Source organism: Petromyzon marinus, chromosome 64, assembly GCF_048934315.1.
Source record: "Petromyzon marinus isolate PM22_M1 ecotype Great Lakes invasive population chromosome 64, UKy_Petmar_22M1.pri1.0, whole genome shotgun sequence".
In the NCBI taxonomy this organism is placed as follows: Eukaryota; Metazoa; Chordata; class Hyperoartia; order Petromyzontiformes; family Petromyzontidae; genus Petromyzon; species Petromyzon marinus.
This window is the reverse complement of record NC_133730.1, coordinates 4,144,188-4,160,651: the sequence shown is the minus strand read 5'-3', so window position 1 is coordinate 4,160,651 and position 16,464 is coordinate 4,144,188. Positions and strand designations below refer to the sequence as shown.

At 48.1% G+C, this 16,464-nt stretch overlaps 1 protein-coding gene across 3 annotated transcripts in view; it reads right to left on the bottom strand.

The window, feature by feature from the left end:
- Window positions 1-1,167: 1,167 nt before the first annotated feature.
- The window catches only part of LOC116956255 (arf-GAP domain and FG repeat-containing protein 1-like), a 57,100-nt gene continuing 41,803 nt past the window's right edge, over window positions 1,168-16,464 (bottom strand). For all 3 annotated transcript variants that reach the window (XM_032977705.2, XM_032977706.2, XM_032977707.2), the window contains one exon: window positions 1,168-13,352. In XM_032977705.2, coding sequence (XP_032833596.2) covers window positions 13,293-13,352 — 60 coding nt within the window. In that variant the 3' untranslated portion in view covers window positions 1,168-13,292. The remainder of the gene's footprint in view (window positions 13,353-16,464) is intronic.

The window sequence follows — 16,464 nt, the reverse complement described above, 5'->3', positions numbered from 1 at the left end:
ATGAGTGAGTGGGTGGCTGAGTGGGTGAACGAGTGAGGGAGTGAGTTGGTGGGTGAGTGAATGAGTGGGTGGGTGAATGAGTGAGTGGGTGGGTGGGTGAATGAGTGAGTGGGTGGGTGCATGAGTGGGTGAATGAGTGGGTGAATGAGTGAGTGGGTGAATGAGTGAGTGGGTGAATGAGTGGGTGGTTGAATGAGTGGGTGGGTGAATGAGTGAGTGGCTGGGTGAGAGTGAGTAGGCCCTGGCCCAACTCCGTTTGGGGGGAGAGGAAACACGGGGGGACGTCACACTCAGGCCGCACTGGAAGGGGGCCTTCTTGTTAAAACATTCCACCCCCGCACAAATTCCTGCCGTTCACTCATACAATTATCGTTTCACTCCAACGCCCCATCACCAGCTGTTTAAAAAAAGAAAAATTGGGATTCGTGGTGGCACCAGGGCCAGCACTGGTACAGTGCGAATGTGTCAGCCGAGGGATTAAAGTAGCCAGAATATAGCTTTACCGTTTTAAATGTGGGGTGGGGGGGGGGGGGCAGGGATATAGTAATAAAGGTTTGGCCAACAGAGATTACTCGCAAACCGGGGTGGGGTGTTAGTGGTGGGGCAATGGTTAGCACACCGCATTTAAAATGAACCCGGCTTTCTGAGTTCCAAGCCTTGACGCATCGCGAAACATTTCTAGAAAGTGCCCCCCCCCCGCCCCCCTTTTCACGGTCCAACAAAGCCCCCGCCCCGCACCCCCGTCACCGACTCGACACGCGGCTGGAGAGATCGCGCGCTCCCCCACACACACCCCCAATCCAAGATAGGCACTCTTTGATTTTCTTTGAGCTGCGTTCTCGAAAGCTCCGAGTCGGCAATTCACGTGGGGCGCCAATGGCGTGGCGTTGGGGAGGCGATGTCAATCCGACGCCTTCCAGAATTGTGTTAAGACGAAAAATAAAAAAAAATAAAACCCGCACGAAAAATGACGACGCGTATGTAACAAACGAAAATTCCTGACTTCCGTTTTCATTCTACTATTAAACATCACTTTCAGGGTGTGGCAAGTGGGTGCGCGCGTGTGTATATATCAATATTATTACTGTAAATATGTACGGTATGATTTCTTCTTTGATACAGGACCGTATTTACAAGCAAAGTCGAGCTCACTCGAACTCGGTCACGTACGCGATGGTTTGAAATTTTAATGAAATGAAATAAAACCGTTGAAAGCTTTTAAAACTAAAATAAATACATTTACGGTGACATCAGAGGGCATTCTGAACAACGCCAATTTGAATGATCAGCACCACTGATCTTCCATATGTAACGCATATCATCTGCTCTTTCGTTTGACACGCCTTCACGTGTCCATAGTTAGAATTAAACAACAGATATCCAGGAATAGGTTTTAGCCTTTTAACTGGCACGAAAACTGACACCTTTATTCAAGGCATCATGTTTGCAATAACCAGAACACAAACAGTCAAAATGCAAACAAAAAAGACAACTCTGATAATAATATGAACTGTCCTTGAATTTGATTGGTCCACACCCGAGACGGCTTTCTTTAGTCTCCATTGGTGTTGGACCAGAAGATGCCAAAAGGCGTACAACTAAAAAACAGCACACTATCAGAGTATTGAGGGCTCGGGGTGAGCATTTACATTATGAGACCTCCTTTGCCAGTAACAAGATAAAAAAAAAACAGATATCCAGTTTAACACGTAGCAGCCTCTCGCGACCAACATCATCCATAAGAGTTTTTTTTGGGTGGTTAGATCGCGTAAATAGATAAATGTGCCGTTAAGGGCTCGCATAATGCGCATGCATTATTAACGTTCACTCAGTAATCCCCCCCCCCGCCCACTTTGCGAAAGAGCGCAGAAGCGTGGTCACCAAATCAACCCTTACTCGTTGGCTGTGTCGGGTGGTGGCGGGTTTTAACGAAACATTTATATATTTACGCGATCTAACCAAAAACAACCTCTATTATGAACAGCTATCCAGCACAGCTTACTCAATGGGCATGTGACAATTCACTCCTGTGGCTAATCACTGCGTTGCTAGTCGTACGTTTTCACAGTTTACGGTACGTAGATCTCCGATGTGATTTTGCTTTTGCCTCGTGCCGCGTGCCGTTTCGCTCCTCGTGCTGGGAGCTTCGATTGCAGCTCCCGAAGAAACTCCCGGCATGTGGACACGAAACGTCGGACATCGTGCCGACGTTATTTAATTCCAAGAACTGTTGGTGAAGAGGCGTAAAGTGAAAGATCCGGGAAGATCGCATCACCAGACGACCTCTTCCAGACTCTTGTACGCAAATTCTACTCTCCTTACCAAGGGTGTAACGATTCATTACACAAAACGCGTGCTGGATTTGCTGGATTTGCCGGGTGTAACAATCGAGATACCTTTTTGATCGATGTATGTTGTACGTAAATGGGCTAACGTGATCCATCTGGCCACTTGGAGGAACATTGGGCAGAATGTTAAAAAAAATTTTTTTTAATGAATTAGACCATGACTAGACCGCGACAATCCATTGACTCGCAAGAGGAGTGAATCATTATACCCCGACTATATAACTCGCAAAAATGTGTTGAACTGTTCAAACAAATTTAACGCAAAATGGCTCGATCAAATGACAATTTTACGCCTTATATATAATCTATAATTCGAATTAGATTTGAAACGAGCTCACGTCTTTCTCTCCCAGCTTCCTATAGAAATGGTTCCCCATCACCGTGCGATTAATAAGATATATTTTTTCATTCTGTGGTTGCGCCACTCTTATGGAGGCTAGGCTATCACGAAGACCGCTACGTTCCACAGGCAAAATATAGCCTGCAAGTAAACGAAGAACAGTTTCAGCCAATTAATTTGAGGGTTGTTTTTTTTTTAAACAAATTTGGATGGCGATAGCCCGCACAGAGGGCCTCCTCTTTTATCATCAAGCAACGTCACGGGATCGTTAACCTCAAATGTAAAAGCAGTCTCCGCGTCTCTCTGGCGAATGCACGCGGAGTATTAACCAGGGCGGCGTTGTTGGATTCGAACCACGGAGATCTGCAACGAGCGACAAGCGCGCGACTGCTCGGCCGCGTCACCGCTGAGTCACCAATGCGGTGTTGACATTTGCCTCGTGAAGGTGCTGAGCTTTTTGTTTTTAAATGTACGTATGGATGGAGAACTTCTTTCGCACCGTAGGTAGCCAACCGTGCCAATCGGAGGTTATGGTGATGTGTGTATGTTGAACTTTTTTCGCACCGTACGTAGCCAACCGTGCCAATCCAAGGTGCGGGATGACAACTGTGGGTCTCTGTGTGAGTCTATGGGTCTCTGTGTGAGTCTATGGGTCTCTGTGTGAGTCTGTGGGTCTCTGTGTGAGTCTAAGGGTCTCTGTGTGAGTCTATGGGTCTCTGTGAGTCTATGAGTCTGTGTGTGAATTTGTGGGATCTCTGTGTGAGTCTATGGGTCTCCGTGTGAGTCTGTGGGTCTCTGTGAGTCTATGAATCTGTGTGTGAATTTGTGGGATCTCCGTGTGAGTCTATGGGTCTCCGTGTGAGTCTGTGGGTCTCTGTGTGAGTCTATCGGTCTCTGTGTGAGTCTATGGGTCTCTGTGAGTCTATGAGTCTGTGTGTGAATTTGTGGGATCTCCGTGTGAGTCTATGGGTATCCGTGTGAGTCTATGGGTCTCTGTGTGAGTGTCTATGGGTCTCTGTGTGAGTCTATGGGTCTCTGTGTGAGTCTATGGGTCTCTGTGTGAGTCTATGAGTCTCCGTGTGAGTCTATGGGTCTCCGTGTGAGTCTATGGGTCTCTGTGTGAGTCTATGAGTCTGTGTGTGAATTTGTGGGTTCTCCGTGTGAGTCTGTTGGGTCTCTGTGTGAGTCTATGGGTCTCTGTGTGAGTCTATGGGTCTCTGTGAGTCTATGAGTCTGTGTGTGAATTTGTGGGATCTCCGTGTGAGTCTATGGGTATCCGTGTGAGTCTATGGGTCTCTGTGTGTCTATGGGTCTCTGTGTGAGTCTATGGGTCTCTGTGTGAGTCTATGGGTCTCTGTGTGAGTCTATGAGTCTCCGTGTGAGTCTATGGGTCTCTATGTGAGTCTATGGGTCTCCGTATGAGTCTATGAGTCTGTGTGTGAATTTGTGGGTTCTCCGTGTGAGTCTGTTGGGTCTCTGTGTGAGTCTATGGGTCTCTGTGAGTCTATGAGTCTGTGTGTGAATTTGTGGGATCTCCGTGTGAGTCTATGGGTCTCCGTGTGAGTCTATGGGTCTCTGTGTGAGTGTCTATGGGTCTCCGTGTGAGTCTATGGGTCTCTGTGTGAGTGTCTATGGGTCTCTGTGTGAGTCTATGGGTCTCTGTGTGAGTCTATGGGTCTCTGTGTGAGTCTATGAGTCTCCGTGTGAGTATATGGGTCTCCGTGTGAGTCTATGGGTCTCTGTGTGAGTCTATGGGTCTCTATGTGAGTCTATGGGTCTCCGTGTGAGTCTATGGGTCTCTGTGCGAGTCCATGGGTCTGTGTGAGTCTATGGGTCTCTGTGTGAGTCTATGGGTCTCCGTGTGAGTCTATGTATGTATGCAGAACTTCTTTCGCACCGTATGTAGCCAAACGCGCCAATAAGGTTGCGGTGGATAAGCGTTGCTCTCATTTGATTGGTTGCTTTAAGTGTTTTCGATAACTTTCACTGCTCAGCTGAGCTTTGCATTCGGCACAGCACAGACCCTCGGCCGCGGCCAGCTTCGTCAGTTCCAGCGACAATCTCACGTATTTTAGAAAATACCTTCTTTTGTAAACATAACCACATTTTGGAGTACTATAAATCATACGAACACCCTTACAAAATGGGTCAAAAAATAAATATAATAATACACTGCGGGTAGTAAACTTTACCACTGTTATTTTGCTCTGGGTTACCAGGGCCGGTGAGGCTTTTAGGAGGGTCCTTGCATGAGAAGTTTGGCCATGTATCCATTCATGAGTGTTGGGCACCACGTGGGAAGAAACCAAAGCGCCCGGAGAAAACCCGATATTGCAGAGTCGAAATGCGCAACTTAGCTGCGATGCTCAATGACCCACTAGCAGAGCGAGGTCTACGAAACTATATAGAAACAAATATCTTACCAGGTAAGGCCCCACTGAGCTATATGGCTCTTTTTCAGAAGCGACCTGGCCATCACAAATGATTGCTCAACGAAGTGGCTTATCGCGTGGAAATGTATAGCAGCCAAATACCCTCTAAACGCACGTCGATCCTAAAAGTGGAGGGGAAAACCGGGGGACCCGGAGAAAAATCCACGCAACCACGGAGAGAAGGAGACACGTAAACTCCAAATATACAACAGGCGTTAATGTCGGGATCGAACCCAAGACATCCTGAATACCGGGCGAGGGAGTTAACATTTCACTACCAGGCCATCAAGAAGGCTGCTGTCTCTGATGTAAGCCAATCAGTTTCAAAGATAATTCCATATATTATCAGAGCCACGTGTTTGTTTGCATGTTCATCACAAGTACTGTGTGTGGTTAATGCAATACAGTACTTGATTCATTGCAAAAGGTTTCTCTTTGGTTATTTTAACATCTGAACACCTGCTGTTTTATTGCCAGAAAAGGGTAAAACACCTACTCTTATTCTTGGTTCTTTCGGTAAAGTCACGTAGAAGGGAAACAATAAAATAATAAAAACATAAAACAATAAAATTATCACGACGTTTCGACTGCAACACAAGCAATCATCATCATCAGGTGTGAAAACCACAGCAAGAAAATTTGAAAAAAGTGGCGGTTTTTTCTTAACGTTAGCACCACGGAGAGCGATTTGGCAGTTGTTCAGATGGACGAATCCATCTATGTTCGGAAAAGAGGAGGGGGGAGAGGAAAATAATGGATGCGGTCTGAAAGCCACCGTAAGCGTGAACAATCAATCCAATGATTGCTAAGCCAGAATCCATCTTCTCGGTTGAAATTGTTTGTTTGTATATGTGGATAGCCTCATGAACGAATCTCTCATGGTAGCCAGATGGCTTGCAAAGAACTTCTGTCTTGGAGAAGTCAATGTCATGTGAGCCTACTGAATTATAACAGTGATCTGCCACGGCCGAGGTGTTGGTCCTACCGTGTTTCAGGTCTGGTTTGTGTTCACGAATGCGGTCCGAGACATGGCGTTTGGTTTCTCCAATGTAACTACTACCACAGAGGCAACTTAGTTTGTAGACGCCAGGGTAATGTATGTCCGGAATCACATCTTTTACAGACGGAACCAGATCACGGATTTTATGTAATGTGTTGAATCGGACCTGGATCTAGTGTTAATTCAAGATTTTGGGAATATTTTTTGTGATCCCCGCAATGTAGGGTAAAGTGATGGTTTTGAATGGTTCCTCAAGAGGGTCCTTCTTCATGGTTGGAGTGATAGCTTTGCGGATTGTGTAGTCGGAGTAACCATTAGCCTTAAGAGCTTGGTGTACGTGCTTGAGTTCACTGGCAATGTGTTCCTGGTCGGAGATGCATTGGGCTCTATGGTGCAGAGTCTTGATGAGGGAATTCTTCTGGGATGGATGGTGGTGGGAATCCGAGATTCGTTCATGAGGCTATCCACATATACAAACACAGAGACAATTTCAACCGAGAAGATGGATTCTGGCTTAGCAATCATTGGAAGGATTTGATAAACCATTTCGGGTCTTAATCGATTTTTCACGCTTACGGTGGCTTTCAGACCGCATTCCATTCTCTTCGTCTCCCCCCTCCTCTTTTCCGAACATAAATGGACTCGTCCATAGGAATAACTGCCAAATCGCTCTCCGTGGTGCTAACGTTAAAAAAAACGGCCACTTTTTTCAAATGTTCTTGCTGTTTTCACACCTGATGATGATTGCTTGTGTTGCAGTCAAAACGTCGTGAGAATTTGATTGTTTTATATTTTTATTATTTCATTGTTTCCCTTCTACGTGACTTTACCGAAAGAACCAAGAATATGAATCCCTGCAGTCACGAAAGCTTTAAATAAAAATTTACACCTACTCTTATTTCTCACACTCCGGGGGTAATGTGTTGTACGCTTTGTGCAGTGTAGGGGGCTAGGAGATGACACTACAGCAATGGGTCATTGCGCCCTTGTGGAGGCCTAAGTGTTGCATCGTTATGATCAATATGCATCGGATTTTTTTCTCTCTCCCAAGTAACCGTAGCCTGGTTTCCTCTTCTCACGTGAAGCCAAACACTCACGAATGCAATCGGCCAAATCATCCAAATGCGTGAAACCTCCTGCAAACAAGCGAGGCAATTCCTGGGTAAACACAGACACTATTATGATTATTATTATTACGATCTCAACACAGTTTGTGTTGAAATGGTGAGGATGAGACTTTTTGTTGGTGTAAGTTGACCGTGTAAAAATTACTATGATGGCACGTTGAGGCCCATATTAGCGCGACAAAGCCACGTGACCATAACTCTTTCATTACGACCCCCCCCCTCCATTTTTGTTGACATCGGCTCATACGGAGAAAAAAAAGTTTTTTTTTAAACTTCCAACGTAAACGCGGCCACAACGCTCTTCTCCGCTTCTAATGAGGCGAAGCGAATTAAGCTGTGACTTTAAACGACGCTCAGGAGGGGTTCGGTAGGGGGGGGGGTGCCACCTGTCCCGATTTTCCCCTGGGCCCTCCTCCTCTTCTTTATTTTGAGGTCGCTGTCCTGGGAAATCCGTCAGCCTTCCCGGGGTGCATTTAAAGGTCGAGATTTTCTGCCCACCGCGTCATGATAACGCCGCTCAGTACGATGCATGTACAACGTCGTTATCTCCTCTTGGCTTTGACGAGATACTCTTTGTTTAACACGTACGAGGCTTTCGCGACCAATATCATCAATAATAGAGGGTCTTTTTGGGTTAGATCGCGCATTAACATATAAATGTGTCGTTAAAACGCGCCACCACCCGACACAGCCAACTAGTAAGGGTTGTCACGTAAACAGAACGTGGCCAATTCGTCACTAGTACAGCAACACCGGTGTGTTGGAGAGCCAAGCCACAACATTTGCAATCTGAGTACGACGTTTCGCCAGTAATTACAACCAGCTTCAGGGGACAGCCACAAATCTGGCTCTCCAACACACAACCGGTGTGCTGTACTAGTGACGAATTGGCATGTGCTGTTTACGTGACAACCCTTACCAGTTGGCTGTGTCGGGTGGTGGCAGGTTTTAACGACACATTTATATATATTTACGTGACCTAACCCAAAACGACCTCTTATGGAGATACCCTCTCTTCCAATGACACGTGCGGGGTTTTGTTTTTTTGTACTTTGCAGGCGACAACCCCCTAAAGTGACGTGCCTCTTAAAATGAATGCCAGGGCAAGAGGTTGGTTATTACGAACAGGCGTGAGCAATCTCAGAACGGGGACGACGCTCTCTGCAATCCACTCACCGCGGTGCGGCAAAACCCCGACTCCTGTTGAAGGAAGATGCGACCCAAAGAGATATACAAAACGGATGTCATTGAGCAGATTGGGGTAGCCACCGTAGTAGGACACGTCCCGAACGATTTGATTCACGATCCGACATCACGCTCCCGCGAATTTTATGTCGACTGGAGAGTCGTGTACGCTGTTGGGGTCAGAGTGTGGGTTATAGTGCCACCTCTTCCGAGATGTCTCGCTTAGTGGAGAACAGTAGGCCAAATACCCTCCCTGCTAGAGAGGCTCTCTAGACCCCCTCCCCCTATGTCGTGGCGGCCCTTCAACCAGCAGCGGAGAGAGCAAGTAATTGCAGGTCCTGCTCCCACCTTCAACAGCAGTTGACGTGTGAATAGACTCCCCCCCCCCCCAGCCTCACCATAGCAATGTGGAATTTCCACCACCGGCTGAGGGCTGCAAACGGATCGAACCCACAACCTCCTGTATACCAGGCGAGGCAGTGAATATCGCGCTACCACAGCCATATGTCAGACACATCATGCCGATCGACACGTGGGTACACAAACAAGGGATAACATCAGAAAGCGGTGCAGGACGACTGTGAAAACGTACACGCGTATAGCGACTCTCAGCGATTCACCGACCCCGTGATTAGAAGTTACACGCGTTCAATTTGAAAAAGACGCGTAAAAAGAACCAAAAACGTTACGTGAGCACGTGCTTGAGAAGCCGAAGATTTAAAAAAAAAAAATTGCATTCACACATCCGGATGGCATCAGTTCACCTCCAACACGACGGGATGCCACATGGGCCCACGTAGTCCAGGTCTGGCAAGTTCTCACATTTTGTATTAGCAAAATGTTTTGAATTTAATTCGCCCCGTACGTAGCCAACCGTGCTAATCGGGGAAAAAAAAAAAGGCAGCAACGAATAACACATCACCGAAGAGGCGATCCCCTGCGTTGGAATTCTTTGAAGGAGGCTTCTACGTCTTGCAACAAACCGAGTGTGACACACCACTGCGCTACAGGACTGCCGTTTGTAAGCGGTCACACGTGAACATTTTGTGAATCCGCCGACCGCCGATTGGAACGCTGGCCCTTCGTTCCACGGTGGCACAGGTGCATAGAAAACGACGGCAGGCTGCTGAAAAATATCCAAAAGTTGTTGGGGCGACATTCCCACGAAACGCGCAGCCGACATTTAGTGTCGGTTCGTTAAAAAGCGGGGCATCAGCGTCGTGCGGGCGAGAACCTCCGCTGAAAGGCCAGGCAATAAACCGAAAGAGCGTAGGGAGAAGAGAAAATGGAACAGAGGAAGTTTCAGAAATGGGGGGACACGCCAAACGATGTGTTGAAGGTCATTGCGATAACAGGCGATGACGCGGCTCAGCTCGTCAACGATCGGAGGTTCGATGTGTCGTACAGCGCGCCAAGTGCTCGGGTCGAGGTCACTAGGTCAGGGGTTTGCAACCGGAGGTCCGCAGAGGCCACGGGGGGGGGGGGGAATAATGGTCCATGGAACTGTTGCAGACACTACGATTTGCGTCAAAAATCGCCGCGCTTTTTTTTTCACTTGCCCATCGCACGACTCCACAGCGTCTGCCATCTCACGAGTGCGTGTCAATAAATAAATAAGGAGCAAGCCACATGGCCTTTTCACGATATTGGTTTACGGTGGCCCGCGCATTTCTTTTTTTAGGGTTGACAAAAGCCCGTGGATCCCAGAAAGGTCAAGGGTCACTCGTGTAAGGTCAAGGTCAATAAAGAGTTACGGACAACAACAAAACCAGGCCGTTGTTACCTTTTGGGGGGGGGGGGGCGGGTGGGAAATCGCTTATATCTCAAGGATGATTCTCTCCCTCAGTGATAACCGCTCCGTACATGTGCGCACGTGTGAGCGAGGCATCGTGCACAAAAGGCGTCTGCTCACGCTCTACGGGGGTTTAAATGCCCGACGGGGAATACGGAAACACCTGCTATCGTCCTCTCGACAGATCATAAACAGTGTCTGGGGGCTGCGTGGCAGCGGTGTGCAATCGGCAATGACAAATGCAGGAATACGCTTTTCCCAACGCTTCACATACGATGCTCATAAAGAATTATCCATAAGGAAATAATTATAACGACGGCCGTTTGGGCTGCACGGTTTAAACGATGGAAACATATTTTCCTGTATACTTAAGCGTTTCATTGCCACACGCCAGACGAGTATCCTCCAAAGGGCACCCTGAATAGAATAATAAAAATGCGCAAGTAAAACATAAAATATATATTTATAATTTTGATAACTATGACCATGTCCTATGACCATGTACTTACGATTAGCTCTGTCCATGATAATGCTCAAGAACTTTGAATACTCCAAATTGCATGAAATTGTTCAAATTGCTTATGTAAAACTAAACTATTTTGTATTTTTACCAGGTAAGGGCCCACTGGGCCGTATAGCTATTGTTTCAGAAGCGACCTGGCCACACATGATGGCTCAACGAAGTGGCTTATCACGTGGAAATGTATAGCAGCCAAATACTCTTTAAACGCGTGACGTTCATTCTAAATCTGGTGGGAAAAACCGGAGGACCCGGAGAAAAATTCCACGCGACCACGGGGAGAGAGAGACGCGCAAACTCCAAATATACAGCAGGCGTTAGGGTCAGGATGAAACCCACGACCAACTGCATACAAGGCGAGGTAGTTAACATCTCACCACCGTGCTTAATTCGCCGTCTTCCCCAGCTTCTTGTATCCCTAATTGTCCCAGTCAACTCATTTATATTCAGCCTCGTTCAAGATATCTAACTTGCCTTTCTCTCATTAATCTCATACATTGTATTTTTGTACTTGCTATCCATAAGTCACTATTACTCATCTTATGAGAATAGGTTTTCCCCTTTTTTCTGGCAACAAAACAGCTGTGTTGAGATGTTAAAACGCCAAACTGAAACCTTTTACAAGGAATCATGTCTGCATTAACCACAATACTTGTGGTCAGAATGCAAACAAAAAACATACTCTGATAATATATGATGCATTGTCTTTGAAACTGATTGGTCCACACCAGAGAGCTTTCTTTTGAGCCTCGTCTCAAACGGTGTTAGACCAGAGGACGCCAAAATGTGTTCTGTCCATAAAAAATATATTAAACATCCTTCTCATAAGAAACTGATTTACGTTGCTTCGCAGTTTGCTTTATACGGTCGTCGTGATAGGAATAGATAGTGCATTGGAAGTGTGGGGTGGGGGGGTGGGAAGAGGTTGTACACAAATACCACAACATTCTGCAAATGACAGGTGCAGGCCAGGTGGCCAAGTGACAAAGAATTCTAATAATTTACCCGCAAGGCAAACGTACAATTGTGACGATGTAAATCTCTCTTGTGTAACACATAACGTACTATGTATGTGCACGAGTACGGTAAAACAGGTGGACTGAGTGGATGATCAAAGGTAATCGTAGTCATACCGGGTGGATAATAATAATAATAGAGCCGTGACCATTTGTCAGCGTTTCGGCCACAACACCCGACTCGGATTTCAGTGGCCGAGGCTACACTCGGTAGTGAACGTGTCATCGACGATACGCCAACCCAGACCACAAGTGCTTTGCAGCGTTCCACCCGATGCCGAGGGGCTCCTCACGACAGAGGCCCTCTCTTAGTTCTGGCTCGTGCAGTATCAGCCGATTCCGATGCATCGTACAGAAAAACAACGATAAATGCTACAGACGCCAAGTGAACAACACTTTTGGTAAGTTACGTACCACGCGACAAAAGATACAAACGTATAAACCAGAGCCGGCAGCTGAGGAGTGAAATCACTATCGTTTGCGATCAAGCTTCAGTCGATTGCACAATCAGTCTTCAGTTAAATACTGCTTAACGCCGAATTGCAGACGCGCGTGCGTCATGCACGCGTGCTCGCGGCTCCCGTCGGTGCCGGGATCATGACCTTCGTGCGCAGCCTGACCGCAGGTGGACACTGCCCCGCGCGGTTGACATTCAAAACTACACTGGGGAAGCGTTCAGTGTGTGTTGCGGGGCAGCTGCGTTGGCGGCCGCGTGAATGCGCGCGTGCGAGCGTGTTGGTGCATCTCGGGGAGCGGTGGTGCAGCGGTTAGCGCGCTGCTGCGCTACGAATCCGGCGAACCAAAAGTTCGATTTCCGCTCACGGCCACCAACACCGGTGACGATTATCTGAACCGGTCCTGGGCTTCCTCTAGGTCGACTCAGCTTCAAATGAGTACCTGGTGCGGTGTGTAGTAAACATCGCCGCTGGGCAGACAAAGGCGGCCGGGCGTGGTGTTGGCCACCCACCCTCTCGTGTGCCGTTCCGGTCTTCATAGGTGCTCGCTAACAGCACTTGCCCCTACAGTCTGTTGAGGCTATACGGGGGATCTTTGTCTTCGTTGGTGCATCTGCCAGTCATCTCAGTCACCCCGTGGCACCTGAGGTACGTTCCGTGACCTGCCAGCGGGCCTTCGACATTTCCCGTCACCTAAAAGTGCACCTATCGCGGCACAATCGCCATGGTGACATCACTGCCACTTAGTGGTGACATCACTGCCACTTAGTGGTGACATCACCGCCACTTAGTGAACGACAGTTCTTGTTGTTGTGTGTGGATGGGTGATTATGTCTGCAAGTGGGTAGAAGGCGAATATACGGGGTGTGTGAGCGAGCGAGCGAGCGGGCGGCCGGGCGGGCGGGCGGGTATGTGGATGTGCAAATGAGTATGTGGGTGGGCAGGTGGGTTGGTGAGCAGGCTAGTTGGGTCGTGTGAGACGGCGGGTGAGAGGGCGAGCGAGTAGGTTAGCAAGTGGCGAGTGGGTGAGCGAGTGAGTGGGTGGGTGTGTGGGAGGGTGGAAGGCAAAGTCGGGGGTTACAGGAAGGGATTGTTGGAGACACTGGTGCTTGGAAACGTCCCTGAGGTCGCACCACTCTGCAAGAGAAAGAAGGAGACGCCACCCTTAATCGGTGCCCCTTTCCCATCAACTCGCTGCGCTCTTGAGAACCCAGTTCAATCGCTGGTGGCTGAAACCTGGATTAAAATCTAGGTTCTCGGGGGTGCGGGCTGAGTGGCTCTGAAACCTGGAGACATCTGGCCACCCCTCATTGATAGTGTATTTTATGACTTAGGCTGATGCCCGCTGTAGGAATGTGGGAATGTACGACTTAGGCTGATGCCCGCTGTAGGAATGTGGGAATTTATGACTATACTGATGCCCACTGTAGGAATTTATGACTTAGGCTGATGCCTGCTGTAGTAATGTGGGAATTTATGACTATACTGATGCCCGTTGTAGGAATGTGGGAATTTCCACCACTGGTTCAAAGGACCAAACGAAAATGACCACTCCTGTTGTGCATAAAAAAACTAATATGATGAATTCATCAATTATTTTTGTAAATCAAGTGGCACTCCACGGTAGCTAAGGGATGTTAACTACCTCGCCTGGTATACAGGAGGTCGTGGGTTCGATCCCGACCTTGACGCTTGTTGTACATTTCGAGTTTGCACGCTCTCCACCGTGGTGGCGTGGATTTTTCTCCAGGTCCTCCGGTTTTTTCCCTCCACGTTTACAGACAAGCGTTTAGAGTATTTGGCTGCTACACATTGACACACAATAAGCCGCCACTTGGTTGAGCTATCGTTTGTGGCCAGGTCGCTTCTGAAACAAAAAGCGAATTAGCTCAGTGGGCCTTACCCGGTAAAATAACAAAAAATAGTTTAAAGTTGTATTTATTTGTAAACATTCTTCTACTCATTTCAGAAGGTGATCATTAACTCCGTTTTTTTAAGGTTTGACCACTGCCATTGCTCTACCACTCTACAAACTGGCGTGGTCGGAGATAATCTCATTACCCCAAGTGGCCCTCCCAATCACGGCTCTGTCTCTGTATTTTTAGCGAACGTAAGCCCCTCTCATAATAAAGGTTTTTGGGTTAGATCGCGTTATTTATAAATGTGTCGTAACCCTCCACCACCCGACAGGGCAAATTGCCCCATGATGCTGGATGTAATTACCAGCGCAACGTCGTGCTCAAAAATTTTAATGTTGTGGATTCACTCTCCCACACACCGGTGGGCTATAGTAGTGAACTATTTTGTCTTTTGTCAACGTGACACATATTCTGCTGATTGGCCGTGTCGGGTGGTGGAGGGTTACGACACATTTATAAATAACGCGATCCAACCCAAAAACCTTTATTATGACATTAGTTTTGGTCGCGAAAGCCTACGTGTTAGCCCCCTCTCTCTGAAGGTGACTCCCACTGCAAGGGAGACCATCACGTTCCGGAACCATAACGAGAAGAAGACCTCGCGCGTGTACGTACGTTGAACTTTTTTCGCACCCTACGTAGCCAACCGTGCTAATCGGAGGTGTGGGGGAAGGACGAGGCAAACTCAACACAAAAAGCACTTCTAAAGAAATGAGCTTTCAACCTACCAACGCTGTCAATTTCTCGCACACGATCTGCGTGCATTGCCTAACTCGGCTACACTGCCATCGCAGGTAAAGGTGCAGCACTGCAATTGCTTCCTCAATGTCACTGATGGGGGGGGGGGGGGAAGCGCTTCCAACCAAAGCGGTGTTCTATCGTTGCAATGCCAGGCCCCGCATGTCACTGGTGGCCCCCGGTGGCCTTTACTGCCGCCCCTGATGTGCGGCCTCCCCTCTCGACAATACATAAATGTGAAAAGACCCCACACATCATCATCGTGCTGCTGTGAAACCAACAATGGTTTCAAATGTGTGGCGGCCCTCGCGCGCGCTGATGTCTTATCGCCGAGAGTGTCCCCCCACCTCCACCCCACCCTCTGAAAATGAGCGAAGGACACTGCACTAAAGGGAGTTCCGGAGGGCTCCTTCTAGGAGGGCTATTTGGCCTACTCTTCCACGGTGGCCAAACGTCTCGGAAGAGGTGGGGAGTACACACACTTTTTTCCCACTGCGTGTGACGCACCGATCGATTGAATGTGCTGAACCCATTCGTACGGGGGATTTAAAACCGACATGCACCGATGTTTCAACCGCAGCGCCGGGAGATGGAGTAAGAACTGGAGACCTCTGGATCGCCAATGCAGGGCGCCATCCATGACACCATTGTGGCAGCAGCATCCTTGATTTCTGACGTGCGACCTCAATCGGTTTGTCTGCAGCAACATTTATTTAAGTAAAAAAAAAATAATGCACTTACGTTTAAACAAATTATGCCGTGCCTTGGAGCGAAAAGAGAATTAGCTACTAACTGGATCACAGAGCCCCCCTTAAAGCAAACAGCTAAAAGCAAATTCGTGTATCCACTGGCACATGAGTTTGCACAGAGGTTACCACGCATTTATTTTTTGTTAAATTAACCACTCAACGTAAGCAATTTTTAGGTTGCATGTGTTAATTAAAAACAAAAATTGCCTACGCGTGACCCGGGAAATAAAGGTCGGAGCTGAGCTGGGCAGACTTGCGCTGCAGAATTTGAAAGCGAAATAAATTGCATTTTGCTCCGAGAAATTATGCCGGCAATTTAATAACGCCTAGAATAATGTGCCGTGGGTGGGTGGGTGGGCGGGTGGGTGGGTGGGTGGGTGGAGCGGTGATGCAGTGGTCCGCGCACCGCGACACGAACCCAAGCCACCCGAGTTCGATTCCCGGCCACGGCTAACGTCAGTGGCGATCGAAGTCTCGACCGGCCCTGCGGTCCTGCCCCCCTCCCCCACCCCCCTTCATCACCAATCCACCTGTACAGCGCTGGTGAAGTACGGCCATACAATCCCCACTACTGGGCACAGTTGTGGGGATGCATTCATCCAGCGGTGTGTTTATGTGCACCTGGCCTGGCACAATCGCCGTGGTGACGTCACCGCCACTACGTGGCGAACGGCGGTCGTCGTTGTTGTTGTATTTGTCATTATGCGAAGAGACACGCTTCTGCACTTTTCAAGAGTCAGCGGAGCAGCGTGTAAATGAACACACAGGCCATCGCTACCACAGCGTTACGATTGACAATTTGTTTCCGTGTTTAGTTGGTTGTCCTTCCCTGCACCTCCAATT